The 23,447-nt window shown below is 34.6% G+C and overlaps 3 protein-coding genes and 1 pseudogene across 11 annotated transcripts in view; 1 reads left to right on the top strand and 3 right to left on the bottom strand.

The window, feature by feature from the left end:
- The window catches only part of dgkg (diacylglycerol kinase, gamma), an 86,531-nt gene extending 74,114 nt beyond the window's left edge, over positions 1-12,417 (bottom strand). For 2 of the 5 annotated variants that reach the window (XM_083538140.1, XM_083538139.1), the window contains exon 1: positions 1,233-1,587. The gene's annotated coding sequence lies outside the window, so the exon portion shown is untranslated. Of the gene's footprint in view, positions 1-1,232; positions 1,589-11,608 lie in introns of those variants that run through there. The other 3 variants (XM_083538138.1, XM_083538137.1, XM_083538141.1) reach the window with 3 other exon arrangements.
- Positions 12,418-16,348: 3,931 nt separating this feature from the next.
- Positions 16,349-17,208, top strand: LOC310724157 (gamma-crystallin S-1 pseudogene; annotated as a pseudogene). Its single transcript, XR_014538218.1, has 3 exons — positions 16,349-16,385; positions 16,508-16,762; positions 16,983-17,208. The product of XR_014538218.1 is annotated as a gamma-crystallin S-1 pseudogene (transcript).
- An 810-nt stretch (positions 17,209-18,018) lies between these two features.
- Positions 18,019-19,052, bottom strand: LOC310723238 (gamma-crystallin M2-like). The gene is made up of 3 exons (XM_083536012.1): positions 18,897-19,052; positions 18,554-18,796; positions 18,019-18,334 (listed from the first exon to the last, which is right to left on the bottom strand). The coding sequence occupies exons 1-3, from the start codon at positions 18,903-18,905 to the stop codon at positions 18,062-18,064; spliced, it is 525 nt and encodes a 174-aa protein (XP_083392138.1). The 5' UTR covers positions 18,906-19,052; the 3' UTR covers positions 18,019-18,061.
- A 1,508-nt stretch (positions 19,053-20,560) lies between these two features.
- Positions 20,561-23,425, bottom strand: c9h2orf80 (chromosome 9 C2orf80 homolog). Of its 4 annotated transcripts, none has more exons than XM_083536531.1 (9): positions 23,263-23,425; positions 22,889-22,994; positions 22,617-22,698; positions 22,171-22,247; positions 21,954-22,041; positions 21,800-21,877; positions 21,184-21,271; positions 20,989-21,095; positions 20,561-20,736 (listed from the first exon to the last, which is right to left on the bottom strand). In XM_083536531.1, exons 1-9 carry the CDS (start codon positions 23,279-23,281, stop codon positions 20,668-20,670), a joined length of 714 nt encoding a protein of 237 aa, XP_083392657.1. In that variant the 5' UTR covers positions 23,282-23,425; the 3' UTR covers positions 20,561-20,667. The 4 variants fall into 4 exon arrangements, 3 of the variants coding, with proteins under 3 accessions (XP_083392657.1, XP_083392658.1, XP_083392659.1); XM_083536532.1 differs by having other exon boundaries at positions 22,889-23,026; positions 23,263-23,329; XR_014532695.1 differs by having other exon boundaries at positions 20,601-20,736; positions 20,989-21,108.
- Between the last annotated feature and the right edge of the window lie 22 nt (positions 23,426-23,447).

Genomic DNA, 23,447 nt, shown 5'->3' with positions numbered 1-23,447 from the left:
ATTTCTCTTTAACCTGCTGCCCTCTGCAAAGTCAGTGTCTGTTAATGGAAGTCATTAAGTAGGTGTAAAATGAGATGGTGAATGTCACAGTGCACTCTCTGACAATGCAGTGCATATAATATAAATAAATATATGAATACATGCGTCCACACGTAGTGGAATAAATACATACCAATTGCAGCAAACCGAAACCAACTTATTTGAAAAGCAATGTTTAAATTTTCTTATTGCTAGGAATTTTAGCTCTAATAAGTATTATTATACTTATGACTGCTTCTACTTATTATATGTGTAACATATTTAGTAGTGATCCACAGGATATGCTTCACCCAAAACACTTTCTTATTGTCCTTATTTATACTCACACATTCACACACATAATGAGAGTGATAACTGTCATAGATTTTTACAAGACCCGAAGAACCAGAATTACAAATGTTTACACAATAATCTGTAATTAAGCAATGTGATTGAGATTTCTCTTGGACCATATCTAAACATACAAGGTTGCTATCGACTACATTCTCCACATGTTGGGAATGTACATATTAGCTCTACAGAAGTATTTGATTAGAAACAAGACAGACTGGTAGTCAATGTTGCAGTGCACAAAGTGCAAAAAACCCAAAGCAAAATGGTTGGGCAGTGTATTTAGCTCAATACAACCAAAATCCATCCCACAGGCTTGATACAATTTGCTATTATGGTATTGATCTTCTTGGTAAAAGGCTGTATAGCAGGTTACATGTACACACAGAGGTCTGATTTTTTTTTCCCAGACACAAGGCTACATAAACCACAACCAGTAACATAATATGGTAGTAATCATGTTCCCCAGCCTAACAATCTACTACATATACAATTTTACTTACAAAGATAGTCATATAATATACGATATTCAGTCGAGCTGCATACATTATTATTATGAGGGTAAACAAAGCCAAAATGTTACAATATGAATATGCATTAGGTGTGCATGAAAGACACGTAAACATGCCATTTGTATACACTTTAAAAACAAAACAAAACATGGAATCAGCCTAATGAGATCCGAAATTAAACACGACAATCAGTTCCTCGTCTAAAGTAAATTAAGCGCATGTGTAATCCCAAGAGATAAAGGGTCACAAGCATGTCAGTCATCATATATTAGCACAGAAATAAAAGAACAACAAAAGTAGGCTAACAGAGAACAAGAAAGAGATTATAGCAGAAAAAACATCACATCCTACCTCTGGCAATTCAGGTGATGATATCGTGAGGTTCTCTAATGGTCAGAGCACAGACCCTCTTTCTGGCATGCAGGCACGAGCAAAAAGCTACAGGCACAGAGTATGCACAGCACTTGAGCCTTTTTACTCAGTGGCAACATCTTCTCCTTCCAGCATGAATTAATTAAACATCTCTCCTCTCGTGATTATCCGTCTGCTGTTTCTATGCAGCGTTCTCCTGTCGTCTGCAGTGTGCAGAAATGTCTCTGCACTTTCTTTTCTGACAGCCTGTTTACACAGAGATGACTGCTCTCCCTCTCTCTCTCTCTCTCTCTCTCTCTCTCTCTCTCTCTCTCTCTCTCGCGCGCTCTCTCTCTCCCGCTTGTGCTCTCTCGCTTGTTTCCACCCCCCACTACATCGACAGTGCAACATCAGTGTGTCAGTCTAATAGGGCCAGCGCAACCACTGTGAACCAGCCCAAACATCACAGGCCATGCCTCATTGCCATACGCTCAGTTTCAACATATTTCTTACATCAGCCTTATAATCTTGAGCACGTAAAATTATTTGTGTTCTCATGTATTTGCATGAAAAATAAAAAGGACAAACATGTCACATCCTGAAAACTTAATGACTAGAATTATTTTCTGATTTTTCTATTTTTTCTTTTCTTCTATTTTATATTTACAGAAAGCAAATTACTTAGTTGAATTACATCTTTAGATAATATGTATAATTGATTTTGGGGTTAGGGGTAGCAGAGATTATTTCAAAAAGTGGTACATATCAGAGCATTTCCATGTTATGAGATTTTTTAGTTGTAGTGAGTATCATTGTGTTTTCAGAATGAATGACTTTACAGACTGGCTGTAACATCTCTGCGACATAAAAATATTTGATCACCCCACCCAAGAAAACACAAAGAAGTTTTCACTTTCCCTAGTTTTAATTATGTCTACTGTAAAAAACTAATTTGCTACTGTTAGCTTAATTATTGACATGTGTGGTCATGTGTGAATTTGCTCGCAATCAGCAAACTAGGACACAAAAAAAGAAATATGGTTAAAAATGTTTTTCATTGCAACAAAACAACAAATTAACGTTGAAGTTAAAACTATTTTTTAAATGTCCCTTTGCAAATATATACATATATATATGTATACACATTTAGGGGTTAAAACTAGCATTTCATTATTTAATAAACAGAGCAGACAAATGGACAAAAATATATCATGTTCTACTCCTCTATTTCTCTATGTTCAAAAGCAGACTCTGTGAATCTATCTTAGATTTGTTTGAGCTTTTCTTCACATATCTCTATTTGTTTTTTTTTCCCCCTTATTTCATCTTTTAATATTTGGCGAAAAAGCTGCTAATAAACTTGAGCTGCTAGTGACTTTGATTAGAACTTAACTCAGTATACTTTCTACTGTATAGTAGATGTGAAATTAGATGCAAAACATTACATTCAAAGGCTGGCCAAAGGTGAAACAAGACACAATGCATTGCTTCAGCCCCACCTCTTTGCTATCGCAGGAACAAACTAGTCACAGCAAAACATCCCTGCACTGCAATGATATGACATAAATTAAAACCATGATAAAAGAAAACACTATTTCTACCGCTACCTCGATCTCTCTCTCTCCCGCCCTCTTTTTTTGTGTTTCTCTGGGACTTTTCCCTTTGCTGTGTATGAGTAAAAGCTCTGCTTCACACCAACAAAGCATTTGCATTCATGTCCTGTAGTGCTCTTATTTTCATTATTGGCAACTGGAAAAAGAGTCAACATTATGCCAAGCCTGTATTATGAAAGATAAATAAAAAGCCATGGTGCTTGTCTACCTGAGTTGTGCTGTCTACTACTGTGTGAAAAAAAATATAATTACTACTAAGGACTAAGGTGCTACAATGCAAAATTGACAGTGTTAAACTTTTAGATTTTTTAAGAGGAATTTTACTCTATTGTTCATTTCTAATTCACACCCACTATCTGGTTTTCCACCGGATACAAGTCCAATCATAGATAGTAAATGGAAGCTAACACATACAGTTGTCTGAAACATATGAAGCAAGACACTGTATCTTTTTGAACTGCTGCTCATGCTTTATTATGTCAAAGGTTAGCTGAACTCAGAGCAAGCCTCAAACTGCCCTTTTCTGCATGCTTGAGCTCACAGACACCCAGTATCGGTAAGCAAAACATGATCAACAGTGGAGAAAATAAGGCAAGATTTACTTCGAAACAGAGAGCACAATTCTCAATTTGCTCTTTTAGACTCACAGACTGGCATTGTCATGATTTGAACTCCCAATGACTGAAAGACGGAAAGATTTGATGTTGTTCCTTAAAGCTTTATTTCTGTCTATTTAGTATATGCTTTAATCTAACTGGTTTATTTTCTGTAATTATAAACTGTCATTTACATAACATTATAATAAGATAACAATATGGCCACGATTGAGGTTTGGAAATGGAGAAGTTAGACTTTGACGAGAGCAAACTATCACACCTTGTTTTGCAATGTTGCCTTAATAAATATGCAGAACCTTGCACAATACATGGTGCTGCTTGCAAATAGATTCAGTTTAGCATCCACATTGTGATTTAGCACAGCTAGAAATTCACTTACATTTACATAAACCTGTTGCAATAAATTGGAGACTAAATATAACCTCTTTTTAAATCAATTTTCTTAAAAATCAATATAAAGGCATCTCTGAAAAAGAGATTACTCAAAATTATGAGTTATATTTATTTATTTATTTATTAAATATTTTTAGACCTCTGGTTGTCACTGCTACTAGGTGGAAAAACACAGGCATAGCTATCCATTCACAAAAATCACTTTTTATTTTTTTTTTATAGAGCTATCCAATATAAGCAAGATTCTGGGCGACTTGGATAAGATTTATGGTGCATTATACTGTATGTGGACGCAGCATATTAGTTCTTACACCAGCTATAAATAGCCAGTGCTAATGGTCACTGTGACACCCAAGGTGAATGATTTTGTTCTTCTTCAGTGTAATCATCTATATTTATGGACTCTCCATGCAACATATTTAAAAAACTGCTCTACAAAAAAAGTCTGATTCAACAAAAGATGAAATGTCTTCTATGAAGGAACAAGAAAGAGCGTAATTTCCTAAACAAAAATTAAGACATTCTTTTCTTTATTTCCTTCTACACTGTAAATTAAAACATAGACATGTTAAAAGCAGCATATGCTGGAGAGGCCAGACAGCAATACTATTACATTTCACTAATCAGATACATATTCTCTACAGTTAGGGTCATTCCAGAAGGACTTAAATACTGTTAAATGATTATGATAAAAAATGATAAAAAGGATGAGTGAGACTGAAATGAATAAAATGTGTTACTGTCTGAAACTATGTATTATGTAATCTTATCGGGAGTTATAATTATTCAAAGGTATGTTTTATAAACTTTTTTCATTGAATGCTGTGTAATAAGTAATGTTTTTAGGATATAATTATCTTACTTCTACATTCCCTTAGTTTTATATATATTATACTGCATACATATCATTGTAGATACCAGTAGACAAGTTAATGCTATAAAATTTTTCAAAAGTAAACACATGACCACATGGCTGCGCTTTAAAGTAAAGTTCTTGTGAATTTTAGTGCTACTGTGTGTGGGTTGTCAGTTATATTTCAGTGAGCAGAATGTACTTATATTGTGTAGCCTAAAATGTCACGCAGCTTTTTCTGCCTGACTTTATGCTCGTGAACGTGCACCCATCCTGTATGTGCTGTGTGCTTACACCCACACAAAAACAAAGGTGATAATCTTGCTGCAACTCTTTTCACACACGTTTGCCTTCTAACAAAAAAAAAAAAAGGATGTTAAAAAAAAGTCCATGTTCTACATGCAATTTATAATGGTTGAATTCAGAAATTCATCCAGGTGTTTTAATTTTTTTTATTTTTTTTTACTGAGGTCTTGAGATGCTTTAAGTAACCCAGTCATTAGTTGAAATCTGAGTTGAAGTTTGCCAGTCTGAGGCAAAATAAAACTTCCTGTACTTGTAAGAAAATAACAAAAGGTTCAAATATCTGGTTCATCTTTTTTGCCACCACCACAGTTGTGCACATTTGCGGATTTACACAGCTCTCATTTCCTCTGCAGGCCGCCTACTCTTACTCCAGTATTTCCTCTGATGTCATCATTAGAACTCTTCCTAGTCTTACTAGTCTCTTTGTGCATAAAAAATAAACCCTTTCATTCAAGCACTTTACTAAGATGCAGCTCTGGATTTACACTATATTTATCCAGTCCAAACTGTGATTGTCATTTGACAATATAATAGCATAATAGCAATATAACCAAATTCTAAACATCTACTACAACAGTATGTCTATATATGACAAATGGCATGCTTTACATCAGCACTCTGTGTAACAGGGTGTGTTTGTAACATTGTGGCCTATTATAGCCGGTTATAACTATTCACTTTTTTACCCAAATCATCCTTCAACTCTTTAGGGAGCACTGAAGACTAAATATTGATAATGAAGGATGGGCAACATGGCCAGTATAGAACAGTCAGTCTATATTTAAGCAAAATAATTCTTGTTTTGTTTGCATGCAGAAATATATGTCTAATTAGGATAGTTATATTAGTTATATATTTAGTAAATATAGAGATAGAGAATGAATATTATAAAATGTAATTCTGTTGGGGTTTTTTATATTGATGGTAAAGAAGTAATAAATATTACTGATACATTGTTGTTTATTCACTTGCTAATAAAATTTAATTGTTAAAAAAAATTCAGTGTGATACCACTGGTGCTGGTTTTACATGTCAACATTTTGGCATACATGTTGATCAGTGGGTCAGTGTTCTTCCTACAGTTCAAGGTATTACAATGTGCAATACACTCATTTAACCACATAATTTATCTCCATAAAATACATTTGGCATTGTATTGTACATCCCACCCTTGATATCAGATAGGAACATTTTTACTTCACTCAAACATGTTCAAGCCTTTGTAATTGTTTATTATTGGAATTACATGCTTGAGGACCAGCAAAACAATACATATCTGAGTAAAAACTTGCCTCAGTGTTATTTGTTTTTAAAAACTAAACTGGATGAATCATGTCAGACTAGTGTGGCTATTGTTTATCCAAAACTGAATCTTCTTATAAAAAGTTGCTAGCATATTCATTTTAGTGTTCATGCAATGTCTCTCTGGTGACTGATTTCATTTTGAGAGGACAGAAGACAGACAAACGTTGCAACCTAGCTGGTAAAGTGAATCATCCTTGAGAGAATGTCCAGAGGGTAAAATCTCTTGTTATAATCCTTCAGCTAAACCTTGTGGAGAATAATAAGATAACAGTGGAGGAACCGAGGAATAACTCCAGCCAGTCTTTAGGACAGACTTTAGAGAAAAATATTTTTTTAGTGTGTCTGAGAAGTGTATAGGGCCATAATCAGTGGCAACTAATCAGTACACTCACCACTGACAGGTGGTTATCAGCTACTGTGAAAATAATTAGCTGGCAAAATTTGAGAATCAGGATGCAGGAATAGCTTTGAAACTGTGAGAGAGGTTCCCCTGGGTGTGTTAATGCCCCTTGTGAAAGGATAACATGGCCATTTCCTATTAATCATCACAAGCCTATACACTGTAGTTTATTTGTTGTGCATTTTAAATCTTTCCATTTGTTCAAGAAACTGCTAGAAATTTCGCTTTGAAAATATAAAATATTTCTTTTTATTTCCTTAACAGATTAAGATTCTGTACTTTCCAGCTGCACTGATGTAAATGCACACCGTGACCTTTCTTCTCATTTCAGCAGCTATGATCAAGACTAAGTGTTCAAGACTATACTTCCAGAAATCATTATGAATGAAATATTATCATCTGGATAGAGTAATAGGAAGAAATAACTTCACGAGTTTTCAGACACAAATATGCTAAATGAAAATGTGATTATTACATGTGGTAATTATTTGTATCCCTCTTTGTGGAGCCCAAAGCTCATTTCTTACTACATGTTGTCTATTGTCTATGTAATCCTATATCATGTCTGCCTGTTGGGCATTGCCTAATATTCGTAAGAGCCAAGAATGCTACCAAATATTTCTCATACCATCATATTAACATAATTTTATGTATACAGCAGAAAATGAAGAAGGACGCATTCCCCAATAGGATTGATTAAGCCCTTCCTGATTAAGCCTGGTGTTCAGGTTTCCTCGAGAAAATAAACAGAGGGGAAAATGGGGATGCAATGCAGCACATCATCACTCAACCCCAACAACCTGGTCTGGATGACATCAGCAGCTTGCTGTCACCATGGCAATGGAAATCTCTCAGGAAATTGTGAGCAGAGTGATTGGAGGCAGGGATCTAAGCAAACATCTTAATGGCCACCAATACTTTCTGCTTCTCGGTTAAAAAATACGCTTCCATTAGTTTGCCAGTAAACATAGAATTTAACCTAACACATTATAATATAGCAGCATCTAGTGTGCAATTTCGAACTAAAAAGCAGGAATTTACATTTACATGTAAGTTGACAATTGTTGAGCATTATATAAGCAATATACTGTATAAAACAATATATAAAACAATTTATGCAATATATAAAACAATTTATGTAGCAAAATGCAACTTATAATGATTTTAAAAATAATTATAAAATGAAAAAATAAAAAAATAATTGTTTAAAGAGCTTCTTCTGTAATCACCTTCTTCAAAATATATAATAAAAAAAATGTTGTCAACATTTAGCAGTCCGATTGTAGCTACAAATTTAGGTAGCAGTAAATTTATTTATTCATGTGACTAAATTGTTTCCAAAAAGGATGAGAGTACAGTTCTACAATGCAAATAATACCCAACCAGAAAAATTCTGCATATGGTGTATAAGCTGTGAGCAAGCGTCAATCACAGTAGTAGTTGCAATAAATTATTCAAGAACTTTCTCTGCCTGCATAATCAAAATTACTTTATCAGTTTTCCTCTGAGGAAGTGGTACATTTGGGTAAGGAAACCTTGGAGTGCTGGCATGCTCGCCTCCCTTCGGATATCTGTGTCTCAGCAGTTTTTAATTAAAATGCTCCATTTGTGCCACCTATCATGGTTGGCAGTGAATGCATGGCAATATATTACTGCTCTCATCCCCAGGCAGTTGGTGAGAGCCAGCCATTTCACTGCACTGCATTATGGTCAACAAACCATATCTAAAAGGTAACATATTGACTTAAGTTTAGCATTGTATTTGAAAGAGTTCAAGCAAAAATTTCCAATGATCTGGCTAAATGCATCAGTGTTTGACCAAAAACTAATTAATCACTTGTTTCCAAAGCACTTTGCAAGTGAGGCAGAATCCAATTCAAGTACTACTGGTAAAGAACAACCTCGTCTCTTATACTAAGCAGTACCACAGGCACTAGCCCTGAAACTGTCAGTTATAATACAAAGGAAATAATCTTTCAATACAAAGAAGAAAGATATTAATTACATTAGTATGATACCTTGATGACTTTGGGAACCTGCTAACTGAGGTAACAGCATAGTAAAATGGAACACATATTTGTATTCCCAAGCACCAGACTGCATCTAGTATGCTTCAATGCTAATCAGAATAGCCTTTCTTGGAGTCTCTTATCTGACCAATCAATCTCATCTGCATGATGGACGACTGTCCCTGATGAATGCCTCAAGGGTGTGGATTAAGAAGTGTTAAGAACACACTTAAAAATCCAGGTTATGAATACTGCTCTATGTCTTTGTTGTAGTTTACAATCTGAAGTATAGAGCAGCTCACTTTTGACCACATAGCCAAACATAACATAGGTTTCATTTGTCAATATATCAAACTGAACTGGTACAGAAGTTAAATACTGTATTCAGAAAGATAAACCAAAACGGTGGGAATAAAAAATCGATCACCGAAATATTCATCCACCAAAAACAATAAATGATATCTGATGCAATATATATATGGCATGGAAAATTTTGAGAGAAAGCAAACGCACATAGTGTTTGATAATAATCTTACCCCATCTGTTATGACAACCTTAGGAGAAACACTGTTAGAGAAACTGTGTCTGCATGCACAGTGCTTAGTTTCAAAAGACACTTCAGTTTGGCAGCAAGGAATGCCTTTGTTGCATGCATACAGAACTTCCAATTTTATACAACTGAAACTCAGGCAAAGTATTTAGCAAAACTGTAGATATAGTTCTGTGTATAACAATCATTATTATAGATGTTTTAATAATCCTGCCAAATGTCTTTGCATGGAAAGAAAGAAAGCCTGACAAAATATATCTTTTATATCCTTTAAATTGTTTGCAGCAAGTACAAGAAGGATAATTTTTGCTTTCTCCGGATCGTTTTTGCTCTCTGAAAGAGCAGTGGGATGCTCCATGCCCCAGTCATTAGAATGCAGACCGCAGCTCACTGCTGTGTGCAGAGGAATGATGAAATAAGTGCTATAAATAGCAGCCTCCCAGGATCCCCTTTACGCACACTGTAAACATTTCAGAGCAAAGCACACATGCTGCTTCTTCTCAGATTTTCTCAGTATGCCCCATTTTATTCATTTACCCTTCTCACCTATAGACAGGTGCGAGATGGAAAAAATTACTAACTCATTACAACATGCATTAAAAATCATGCCAAAAGACAATATTATTGGGTTAGCATTGCTACTGCTCAGAGACTGGCTTTAAAAGATAATATAATGTACAAGTCCTTAAAGAATAATAAAAAAATAAACCACTGAAAATAACTATTTTTTTTAATTAATAACTGTGTCTATGAACATGAATGTCATAGCCAAAGGCAGCTCTGCTACCAAAGTGTTGGTGTTAGGAACAGTGTTATCATGATTAACAATACCAATCTCTCAGAGTACAGTTTGACTGACTAGAGAACCCTATACTGAATGTGTAAAAGTCTTCTAATTTCCCTTTTGAGATGGATGCTGTAGTGGAACCATTGTGTTCTGTTCTCTACTTAGCAATGGATTTACTGTTCATGGATCATATTTACAGCTGACAGCATTTTTGCCTATTTTGAAATGGCCAAACTTGAACACATCTGTGCTTTTCAGGAAATAGCAAAGACACACAATGCCATTTCTCAAAGCCCGGAGATCTAGTAATCTAGTAAATGTAGCCTCAGCTAAATTCACTTGATATATATTTTTGTAAAAAAGTAATTATTATTAACTGATATTTTACCACTTATCTCTTTTATTGTCAGGCCAAAATGACAATGAATATAAATATCAAATAGTAGGCATATAACTGAATACAAATGCATTATTTGGAATGTACAGATGCATTGTGAGCAGATTTAAAACCTAATAATAGGTAGTATTCTATGGCCACATATGTGGTATCTTGTGTGCAGTGGACTAAAAAAAATTTAAGAGCTTTCATTTTCATAAAGGCACAAGTATTTAATTTGATATGAAGTTTACAGGTGAAAGCAGGCTGTTTAATATTTCGCTTGTGGGATGAAAAGGGACCACATTGGATATAAAATGGTTAGATTCTAGTGGCTTTCTACAATATATTAAGAATAGTGTTGAATAAAAAGACAGGCCTGCTTCAGTGTGTCCAGTTAGAAACGTCATTAGAGATAAACAAGTATGTGGAAATAAACTATTTCTTGTCATCACTCTTAATGCAGTGGGTCAATCATGTATGGAGGCAATTGTGTGTAAAGCTATCAAATATAAACTTCTGTAAGAATTGTTTTTTAATTTTTGTTCTGCATCGCATCAACTGGCTTGATTTGGAGGATCCTATTTGCCAGCCAGCATAGTAACAGTCGCAGCAGTGAGAGATTAGGCAATAGTGTGCAAGTCAAACAATGATACGATATACTAAAGATATACTAAAATGGCACTGAGCAGGTATATACATAGACTGCAGAAGGTGGTTTTGAATCATTGAAGAATGGTATAAGAAATGCATTAGAATTCCTACACCACACATTGAGAACTAAACTGGGTGGGTGTTTTTTTTTCTAGTAGATGTTCAGCAGAAGGGAAACTGAGCCTATACACCATGCATGATTTCATGTTCAAACCGGTGTGAGAAAAGGTTACACTATTTAAGTATTGAGTAATAAAAGTGGTAAAATTCATTTTGGTTTAAACTGATTTTAAAAGATAAAGTTTCAAGGGCCATTAAATGAACCTTATACAACATTCAAGTAGGGCAATAGTGCACAAAATACATATAGTCAGAGTGATATCGTGACGGATCGATAGACTGTATCTCAGTGGTTCCTGTTTGGACCAGTGTGAACATGTATCAGCTTGAAAGCAGGATGTGAAACTGCACTGGTCCATTTCTCACAGTGAGAAAAGAAATCAAACCACCTACCTGTAGCCTGTGTGTGTCCTTGTGTGTTTCTCCTCCTGATTTCCGTGATGTTGGAGCTCGAACAAAGAAAGAAATCTGATCATTCAAGCAGTTTTGGAAAAGGGTGTTTTTTTTGTAATGAGCTCTTTTTGTCCAGCTGTCACGCCGGACACGCCAATAAAAGGTAAACGCTAAATAGACGTGTTCTAAGCAGAGTAATTGTCTTTGCGCAGGCAACGTGTGAAGCAGCTGAGCTTTCAGGTTTCATCCCAAGTGTCTCACATGGGGACTCATCGTGCCTTTTTTCCATTTAAAAAATGTTCAATACGGAAAACACGGGACACGTGATAATGTCAGTGCATCTCATTTAGTTCATTCGCACACACGTTCTTCTTTTTTTATTTATTTTTATTTTTTTCACGGTCTTTTGGGTAACTATACTATGCACGGTATCAGAAGCTTTTTCGGCTGAAGAAGCCTCCTGGTGCTGCAGCAATGATGGGTTGCGACGAGGAGATTGGTTGCCATGGCGATACTTTTTTTTTCCATGCTGACGTCACGCGTCGCTCGTGGTGAATCCCTGTTCTCTGAGGTTTGAACGTGAGCACGTGATGACGTCATTGGGCGCTGGGGTCCAAGTAAAACAGAGCAGCAGTCGTGTCTGACAGCAGGATCACCCCTTAATCAGGTTTTCTAAGCGTCTTCATGCGACCCTGCGGCACGATTTGATCAGATCAATCAGCGCTGGGCTTCATAAAACGTAAAGCACATACATGAAACCCCACACCCTCCCAACTCATACTTTATCATCTACAAGGACATCCGTGAAAAAATATCACTGAAATCACTGATCAAATATTTGCCTATCATTTCTCTGTAACGTGTCTCACCTTCTAATAAAATAAATTCAGTGCTGCCACCTTATGGCGAAAAAAATATTTGTAACTGTATAGCGCTTTTTAAAATGGACATTGTCTCAAAGCAGCTTTACAGACATAAAGAGGTTACAGAGTTGTATGCAATAAGTTTTTTGTTTTTTTGTTTATTCTAATGAGTGAGCCTGTGGCAAGAAAAAGATCGATAACTTCAAGGATCTGATACTATACCATTCTACAAGCCTTTAGTTTAGTTTTAGTTGTTCGATATTATTGTTATTTTTTATTGTTCTGGCTTACTGTGTGAAATAATAAGAGTGCAGTCATAAAATGTAAAGATACAAGAGTGCTCAGTAACTCTAGGTGTGTGTGTGTGTGTGTGTGTGTGTGTGTGTGTGTGTGTGTGTGTGTGTGTGTGTGTGTGTGTGTTTTAAGATCACTAGAAGGTCACCTGTCCCAGGCCAAGTTCCATAATTAAGGTCTCAGCATGCCCTCCTCAGCCAGGTGTATGATGGGGCATCTGTCAACACCTGATGGGAGTGTAATTAGCACATGGCTTCAGCGTGCTACTTTACTCCTAACACATCCTGTCACAGCACATACACACTCCTAACAACACAATAAAGTCTTATGGCTTAAGTGATAATGCTCAGTGTAATACGTTGGCTAAAAGATACCATTTGGGTTCTTTAAAGTGTGCTAAAAAATTTTTTTAATTATCTTATCAAATGAGCCTCTGAAACTACAATGAATCTTGACTTTGTCTATGAATTTATGGCGAGCCATATATCCATTTATAACAAAAGTAGGTAAGAGTTCATTATACTTTAAGTCTATAATTGTGCTTTCTTTATCCTGTTGGATAAATGGTTTTGCAATAATTGTAGATCTTAGACATGTGCAGATATCAATAAAAGATTATTAGGAAGAATAGGACATATCAATTAAACCAAATGAACTGAAGAATATGCTGTGATTGGTTTTAGTATATCTACAGCTCAATATTTATTGTACTAAGTACTTGTTTTTTGTGTACTTGTAAAAATAGTTGTGCATAGTATAAGGGATACCACCAGGAATGAGAAAGTGTTTTGTGAAAATACTAACAGAATATATTATATATTAATGGTTCTTGCACACTTTGCTTTCTCCTATTCGTTCTCCAATCTCTCACCCACTTACTTCAGGAAGATGCCAGCATTGGCCTACCTAAAGTTTTTCCCTTCTTATTTTTTTAAAAATGCGAACGACTCATTTAGCCTTCTTTTCTTTGCAGCCTTACAAGGCAACCATCCTGGCTGGAATGTTTACTTGTGCATTTTTTCATGGGATTAAAGTAATTCCTCTCAGCTGTGGAACTCCAGTGACCCAGCAGAACAAAAATAACCCATGGCTTGGGAATGCAGTGCTGTGCTGATTAAAGCATTAAGCAAACAGAACAAATCAACATGGGACAGGTCAGAAACATTGCAATACACGTAATTTTGTTGTTTGGTTTTACAAAAAAGAACACAGCATGACGGCAGAATAACACTTTTTTCTTTGAGTTTGTCCATGCACAAGTAACTACATTTTTGAAGGCCAGTAAAACAGTTTCAAAGTCTTTACTAACAAAACTAAACAAAGCTAAATAAATACAGCACACCCAAGAAAACAAATACACAACTCTTGTGTGACCCGAACAAAAACATGACAATTTCTGCATATTTTAATGCGACGAGCACTAATTATTTGCTAAAATCTGAAACAACAAAGCATTTAAATTCTATTCATATGGCACTTTCAACAGTGAACATTTTCCTTAAGTAGTTTTACAGCTACCCTGATATAAATATAGATAGTGTAGTAGTGTCCCAAAAGAGCAAACCAGAGGTGATTATGGCGAATAAAAAAAAACCCTGTGATGGCATGAGGAAAAAACCTTGAGGGAAAAAAACAGACTCAGAAGGTATGTTTTTACTTTAGTGAAAACCTAAATCATTACATTTCACCTGTCTATAGAGTCAAGTAGTGCTGAGTGAGTTGAAAAGACTTTTATTATAAGAGTCAGTTGAGCTTTGAGTTTAGTATTCCACTGTATAATGAGTGAGACTTGCATTAAACGTTGGGTTATAATACATTCAAGTATTATAGCAATTGGAAGCAATTCTAAATGCTTTTCTTCTTCAAGTACTGCCACTGTAGTAGATGTCTCCATCTATTTGCTCTACTTTTACACTACAGCAGGGGTGTCTCCATAATGACCTTGCAGGATTCCATCTCAAATGCCAGCTAATTAACACATGGTCCAGTGTGTTAAATTATGACCACACCCACAGTGTTAGTGCATGTCTGATTGTAAGACCCCTGTGGTATTGAGGGGCACTTTTTACAAAACCCAATACAATCAATATTTTACAAACCTTAGTGTTTTTTAATCAGTTGTGATAGATTACAAATAGTTTAATTATTTTAATGTTTAGAGTAAAAAACATTAAATTCACTCCAAACATTGTAATAATATAATGTGCTTCAAAGGTTAAATTATCATTGAATACTGCACTGCTGTGAAACAGCTTTTATAACCAGAAAAGGCTCTAGGTTTCACCAAAAATACAATACAATACAATATCTGGGAAAAAAATTGCTTTCAAATATATGTGGATGCATATAAGGAGGTATGAATAAACAGGGTTTAATATCTGTTTTGAAAAATGCTTTCTGTGAAGACCTACACAGACTGTTTCAGCATACCTCTGCTCAGCAGCAGTATGGCTTTCAGATAAATACCAGGCTTTATACAAAACACCTGAATCATCAACACTGTCCTCTTCATTGGAACCAATCATTTTATTTGAGAAAAATGTTGAGTTGACTTGCAACCACCCAAACAAGTTCTGGTTTCTTCCCTCTGATAGGTGATCTCTTTTTCATGGATATTGTGTTTTTAAAAAAATTATATAAACTTGCAAGTATAATGTCGCGCCGCTAGAGGGAGATATTGTGATGGTAGAAATATGGGCACATTTGAAAGAAAATTATTTTTTTTATTGAAATGTGCCATATTAAATGCAATAAAACATGACTCCACAGAATATTGTTACATAAATATAACCTAATTATGTAAAAGCTTTACACATAATATTTGTCTAAACAGTGATTTAATTCTTAAATGAAACTGCATAATTGATCATAGCTAGTGTGACAGTATAATTGAAATAAAGTACTTTTCTTACACTTTGATAGCTTTTTGTTTATGCTGATCACCCCAAACACAGCTGAAGTATATAATTATAGAAAATGATATTACTACGAATGCCACCTGAATTCTAAATATTATATAATAAATTATAATATTCACACAAATTTGAAATGTTCTGCCAAAAGTGTTCTAGTTTTGAGCTCTTTCTAACAGTGAAACAAACAATGTGACCTCTTTGTAGAGCAGATGGAAAACATCCTATGGTTAGATTGTAGACGGTAGATTTTTCATGCAAGCTCTACAAAATTCTTGTAAATGTGTAGTTTAACAAACAAAGTCATAATAATTTTAAGTTTTATTATAATACATGTTTACATAATATAATACATAAGAAGATGCATTATGCATTAGATGGCCTTATTTGCTTGGGTCCAGGGTTAACCTTTGTTTAGGATTTTAGATATTTCTCCTGTGTCTGATTAAAATCCATAAATATGCATTTTGTTATAACACACATCAACATACACAGGGTTAAATATGACCATTTAATTCTTTGTTAGAATACACAAGCGTAGTGCAGATACCTTTTGTTGCTCAGCAGCAGATTATTCTTTTGAATAAAAAAGCTGACATCAAAAGTTAATTGTCGCAGGCAATGTGGGTTATGTAAAATGATATAAAAAAGTTGCTATTAATCACTGGCCATGTTGTGATACACTGCTAATCCATCACTATGGGAAAGGTAAGCTTACAGCTCCTCTTTTTAATACTGTTTATAAGAATTTGTATTAACATCTGCACGTGAAGAGCTAATACGTTTTAACTGTTCAATTAAACAAACAAAAAAAATATATTTGCTTACAGATTGTGTTCCACGAGTACAGGAACTTTCAGGGCCGTTCCTATGATTGCAGCAACGACTGTGCTGATCTATTCTCCTATTTCAGCTGATGCAACTCCATTTGGGTAGAGAATGGGTACTGAATGGCGTATAAACGGTCAAACTTTATGGGCTACCAGAACTTTCTCCACAGAGGGGAATATCCTGATTATCAATGGTGGCTGGGTTTTAATGATTGTGTCAGATCCTGTCACATGCTAACGCAAGTGATCCTCACTGTAGAATAGAAATATATTTATAGACATATTGTTCATTTTCTGTAATATAAGATTAAATCATTTTTGTCCCTAGCAAAAAAATTGTCTCATAGAATGAGGATCTGTTCAGACTTGCTGGACAGATGATGGAGTTTAATGTGGTTGTCCATCTGTCTATGATCTATACTATAGTGACATTCATTCCTGCAATGTGCTTGAAGGATACTGACTGTTTTATGAGCATCACAATTACAGAGGCAGATAGTATCTGCTAAAACCTGGTGAATACAGGAAATATCTGGGGTGCCATGACCCCAAAGATTGGTTCCATCAAACGCGTTACCTACTTAAACTGAGTGACTAAAATATGATCAATGGAGTCTGACCAATGACATTGAATTAATTATTTTATTTGGTTGTACTGAGTGTATGTACTATGCTTAATTAAAACAGTTCAAATAAAATGTAGAGTATGCCAGGCATATGGGCCCAAGAGAACGCTAGGGGGCCCCACAATCATCAAATAAAATTTTTTCCAATTAGTTTTTTTTTTTATCGTACATACACACATATATTTTAAATAATAACACTGTGGTGAAATAAAATAAATTCCCTGTAAATAAAATTAAACTATATTTACTTTATTAATAATATAACATTGTATATATATATATATATATATATATATATATATATATATATATATATATATATATATATATATATATATATATATATATAGGGGCCCAAAATTCTGTCTTGCATACCCCCCTTAAAACTGTTAATTGCGCCCCTGGGTAGACAATGGCATTTAAGTACTAAAATTTTGGCCCAATGCAATAATATAATAACAGGAACAAGAATAATAATAAGACAAAAAAGAAGAAGAAGGTGACAAAACCATTGGTTAATAGTTTATGCACAGCATAATATATAGTGATTAATGTAATATACTTTTGTAACATTTATTTGCACAAATAGTGTAACAGGAAATGAATGCAAATTTACGAATAAAAACTAAAACAGCAACTTTCTTTTGCAGCAACAATTTGGAAATGTTTATTTTGTCTTACCATCAATTCATTTGCTGTTTGCTATCATTATAATTATATCAAATATAAGTATAATTTAAATTGTTTCAATGAGCTAATTTTTATTGTTAACATTACAATTTCAAACAAAGATGAGTATGATCATCAAGATAATGCACCACTTATCTACAGTTATGTACTGTATTTGTAGAAAATCAAACATGGATTCAAAAGTCATAAAATGGATTTCTGTGAAGCAAAGTATACTCTTTAATAAAAAGAACAATACTTAGAAATCAGTGATGCGTCTGAAAGAGCCTACAATGGAACACGTAGCACCCCAGTCACGATATCTCCTATAGTCTCCAGGTTTCAGGAAAAACTGCCTGCCTTTGTAATTGGGATACTCATAGAAGATCCAGTAGCCATTCTTCACTTTACAGGAGTAAACATGGCGGTGATGGAAACGGTCCGAAACACAGGTACAATCGTCCCCGAACTCCATCATGTGACCATTAAAGTCAGGCTTTTCATAGAGTCTTAATCTGTATAAGCCAGTGTACTAAAATCAAATAAAAATGTAGCAGAATATGGTACACAATAAAAGATACAGATAATTTGTAATTACCATTTAACAGGTGTGGAAGAAAATAATTTTGCTCTTGTGTGCAATTTGAAATATGAAAGACATAATATGTTTAAAAAAAAAAAGTTATTTCTATGTTGGATTTAGATATTCTACAGAAACCATTATAGACCAAATATTGTGGATAAAGCATACCGGTGGAATTATGCAACAGGATCTGATACTAGTGCTGACACCCATCCAACTGTGTAAATCAGGATAGTCACCTTTTTTCATAAAATACTGGTGACCTACGTAATTTGGCTTTTCATAAATCATGAAGCAACCACTCTCCACTCTGATGGAGTTGCAGTGGTTAAAATAGGAGTGTAGATCTGTGCAGTCGCTGCTGCACGCAAAAATACGGCCTTGGAAATTTCTGTCCTCGTAAAAAATAATCTGGAATATAAAGCAATGGTTATATTACTCATAAGAATACTGAAAGGCAGATAATGCTTCAGTTTAATGTGAACTGTGATTTAAAAAAAAAATATCCCACCTTTCCCATGATGTCTGGTAGAGAAATTCTGTTTCCTAAGCTTTTATAGATCTGCACAGCTATAGGGGACTAACTGTTCTGTTACTAAAAACAACACTGGTGCTGTAATTTGAAGCATGAATACATTACTAGTCGTTTTGTTTTTTCCATGTACATATAGACAAAGGGAAAAGACTGGTGAGGTTTCCACTGTAGTCCATGTTACAATAGTAACAAAACAATATGGAATGTTCATGTTGCATTAAAATGCTGTGTGACAGTGAGACCAAATTCTCAGTCCCAGCCTCATGTATAAGCCACCTGCAAATATTCTGTTCTACAGACTTCACATAACTATATTTAAGGCCAGTGCTGGTTTCATGACTACAGTTCACGGGGGCTCCATCAACCGACTTGTGTATTCCATTCATTTAAAGAACACTGCAGCTGTAGACCCCTGCATTTGGTCAAAGAATCAGAGGCATCATCTATCTGTGTTAATGTATGAAATGATTGTGTATCAAATAGTTACATTTTTAGTCACTTGAGACAAACATAATACCATGCAGATTACTTGATAATCATTGCATAGAAAAACTCCGGTCCTATGTAATGTTTTTTTGTCTGGCTCACACAGTAGTACTGGCATAAACGCAAACTCAGGTTGGTAATAATGCAGTCAATTCCATATGTATGTTAATCCTTAATAGTAATAGGTCAGTTCGGAATGACTTGTATGGCGCTCCACATAGTCTTAAGAGTAATACAGTAATAAAAGTATCAAATGTTGTTTAACACAAGAATTATTTATATGTTTATAACTGTTATAATAAATGATAAGAGAAACCTCTTTATCCTGGGTACACAACATTAAATGTATTATTAATGGTTGAAATGTACAACATGTACTTTGTTAAATATTGTATTGATAAGCAATTTGCTGTGGTATAAGAGAAATAAAACACTTTGCTAAGTGCTATTGTGGGATAAACCACTCCAAAAGAGATAGAAAACAACCCCAAATGATGGACAGCATTTTGTTTTGTCTATAAATTGGGCAGTGATGTCAACATATATGGTGCTTTTTAAACATATATAATAAAATTAACTCTTTCACCTGCCCAATGATCCAAGAACCTCATTCTTTATGCAGTTCTTGTAAAGATCAAGTAAGTATTCATCCTTAGAAAAGAGTATTTGAATATTTAGAATAGTTGCTGGTTACTGTGATGATACAGTTCAATAATCTCTTCTCAGAAAGAAACCAACCAAAACAAACAAAATGTTAAACACAGCAGTACCCACTGACCAGAAATACACCATCTAAAAAAAAAAACCACTCTCAGCACACCTTTTCAAGTATTTTACAATCATGATTCTGTTACCCACAATAGTCACACAACAACATTAGAGTTTCCAGTAAAAGCTGCAGTGTACAAGCTCCTGAAAAAGCCTAGTCAAATAAAAGCCAAGGCATGCAGATTTGTCTTTTTGTTTCCTGATGTGCTGAAATAATAAATTTGTATATTTTAGGCATTTATTTCTAGAAAGATGCAACATAACCTGCCAGTAGGACACAATTTTAAGGTTGAAATTAAAAGCGTAAGGCACATTTTACTATATGCAAATATTTCATATTAATACAGTTTATTAAGTGTTGGCTTTTACTTACATTTTACAGCTAAGGCTTCTAAAAGGTCGTAACTCGGTTGTATTTTTAAAGATAAAAAATAAATGTAAAACATATATAGTAATAACAGAACGCTTTAAAGATTATCTGGGTGAGTAGTCTTCAGTCCTGCTGCGATTCTTCTGAGCCTTCATAGTGCTTTGTTTGCTCATTCAATGAATCCACACTGTCCTGTACACAACAGAGGACAGATCATTAAATAAAAGGATTAGGTTGTGACACAAATGAGTTCAGTCTGGTCTATGAATCAGTCTCCGGAGCTATATGATACTACATTATATATTCTTTAATTTGTTCAGCTGTAGTAGCAATTCATAGTGAATGAATGAGGTTCATAATGGATAGCTAAATAATAAATATGTAATACAATGAAAAAGAGAATTCCTTATGGACAGATATATTAGGAGATTCTTTAAGACTCACACTAAAAGATGATGGAGAAGAGGGGGTTGGGGAGGACACCATCTGCTTCTCCTGCTCTGCTGATGCTCTTTTGTTATGTAGAGTTTTCCACCTTTTCAGCATCTGTGCTGGAAAATAATACTTTTTTTTTGTAATGCACAGAAATCAGGAAATGAAAACGAATAGTCAAAGTGCAGTGTCATATACAGTGCTTACTGTGCTTTCTTGAACGGTCTACTGCCTTAAATGAACCGAGCATGGCAAATGGGTGATAGGATAAGGAGAAAGGATGAATGATGTTGCTCTGTGGAAGTCACAAGAGTGAGATGGGGGGAAGACACAATAGTTCCCTACTGCAGTCATGCTAGGTGAGCGTTCAGCACAGTTTTAGTCCCATTCTATCCATTTAACTCACCAGGATATTAGGCAAGGCTAGAAAGTTTAGGAAGTATTGACATGAGCAGGAAAACCACCAAATAGAGTGGATCATTGACCCATAAAATTGAGCATCCCTATTTACAACATAAACTGATTAAGTCAAGTCAAGTCAAGTTTATTTGTATAGCGCTTTTCACAACAGACATTGTCTCAAAGCAGCTTTACACAAATCAACAGTTAAGGTGAATGGTGTGAATTTGTCCCTGATGAGCAGCCGTGGCGACTGTGGCAAGGAAAAACTCAATTAACAATGTCTATTATTATTAAATGATTGTGTTTAAGCATATAGCAGATTGTAGCAGTTTTAACTGATTTAACTCAAACACCCATTTTAATACAATGCACTTTTAAAATTCTTAATATGAATATGATATTTAAACATGTATGTATTTACATTAGTGTCTGGATAAGGGCAGGAGACAGATGGCTTGCAGCTATACAGTGACAGGATGTCAGTCACAGGCAAGCTATTCTAGAATAAAGAAAAATATGAGCATTTATTTGACTGATGAATGAGCTTTATATATTACTCTGTCTAATGTACAAACCAAAATCATTCCTGCAAAGGATGAAAGGATTATAGCCTCTCTTTCCAGTCGGTTAGAACAGTTATTGTGGCTGGGACTGATGGCTCCTCTGCAAAAACAGTAGAGGTAAATTGTTTTGCCAGCATGTATAGAATTTCACAACACTCAAGATGCAAAAATAAAGTGTAATTTATTTACTTATTTTTTTTCTACTAATCACACAAAAGAAATTACTTACATAAGTTCATTCATGTCAGCACCTTTTTTCTCATTCAGATACCATAAAGCCACATTTATGGCTAAATCATAATGAGCCTGTATATAAAGACATAGAGACAGCTTAATATATAAGTTGTGATCTAATATTATCAATAATGCAACCATCTCTAGTTCAATTAATACCAGAGAACGCATCACTGGAACAATCCAAAACTAACTGCAAAGTGAACAAAATAAAACTGTGGGATAATAAAAAAATTAAAAAACAGTTATTGCAACTATATAGCATTTTATGCATATTTTCTTGATTATTTATTTATTCCAAATGTGAAACACTTACATATTGAGCCTTAAACAGTGATCGGTCAAATAACTATTTAACACAAAATATTTTTCCAACACCACCATAATATACTTACTGTATATACTAAATAAAGCTTTTTATTTAATCATTCAAATTCTTACCAAATTATCCAGCATCGAGGAAGAGCCTTTCCCTGTTGGGTCAAAGTCATTTTCCCGGATTTTTTGTCCAATATAATGACCACTCATAAAAATAAGAAAGATATTCTTTCACAGAAGTCACATTAATCACAAAAAACAAAGTATGTTCTAGTGATTGCTGCCTCTTACTTATACCTATACACATTCTATTATATTCATAAATAGCACTATGGAGTATAGACTTTTTTTTTTTATTAGGTGTTTCATTATTAAAGGCCTCGTGGGGGACTTACAGCAGAGCTTCAATGCTTCGCTTCACTTGTCTGGTTTCCATGTTGCACATGACCAACAAAACAATCAGGACTGGATCAGAAGGACATTTATTTCCAAATGTACACACTGAAATAATGTGGAAAAAAAAGCACTGTACACTAAAAAAAAAAGAACAACATTTCAGTCTCCAATCACCTCTTGGTTAATAACCTCCACGGGCTATACACAATGCAGAAAATCCGATTTTGATTAAATATGTGCAAACTTTCAAAATCAGTACACAAACAGCGGTTTAGCTCAGAAAAACAAATGAACAAATAACAGCGGCAATTATATGAAAAACCAGATGAGAAGTCTTTTAATTTGACTCAAATAATAAAACAGTCAAACTCACCAAATGCTCCTGAACACATTCAACACATACAAGAAAAGTTACAAAAAATAAAAATAAACAACAAAAAAAACCCAGAATCTAGCCACTTGTTACTGTGTACAACAACAACTCTATTCTGCAGCTACAGCACACGTCTCAGGTGAACACATTCTGTATTATTCATTCACTACCTGACAGTCACATCA

The sequence above is a fragment of the Silurus aristotelis genome (genome assembly GCF_946808225.1).
Source record: "Silurus aristotelis genome assembly, chromosome: 3".
In the NCBI taxonomy this organism is placed as follows: domain Eukaryota; kingdom Metazoa; phylum Chordata; class Actinopteri; order Siluriformes; family Siluridae; genus Silurus; species Silurus aristotelis.
The sequence above is the reverse complement of the archived record's forward strand: the minus strand, read 5'-3'. Positions and strand labels throughout refer to the sequence as shown.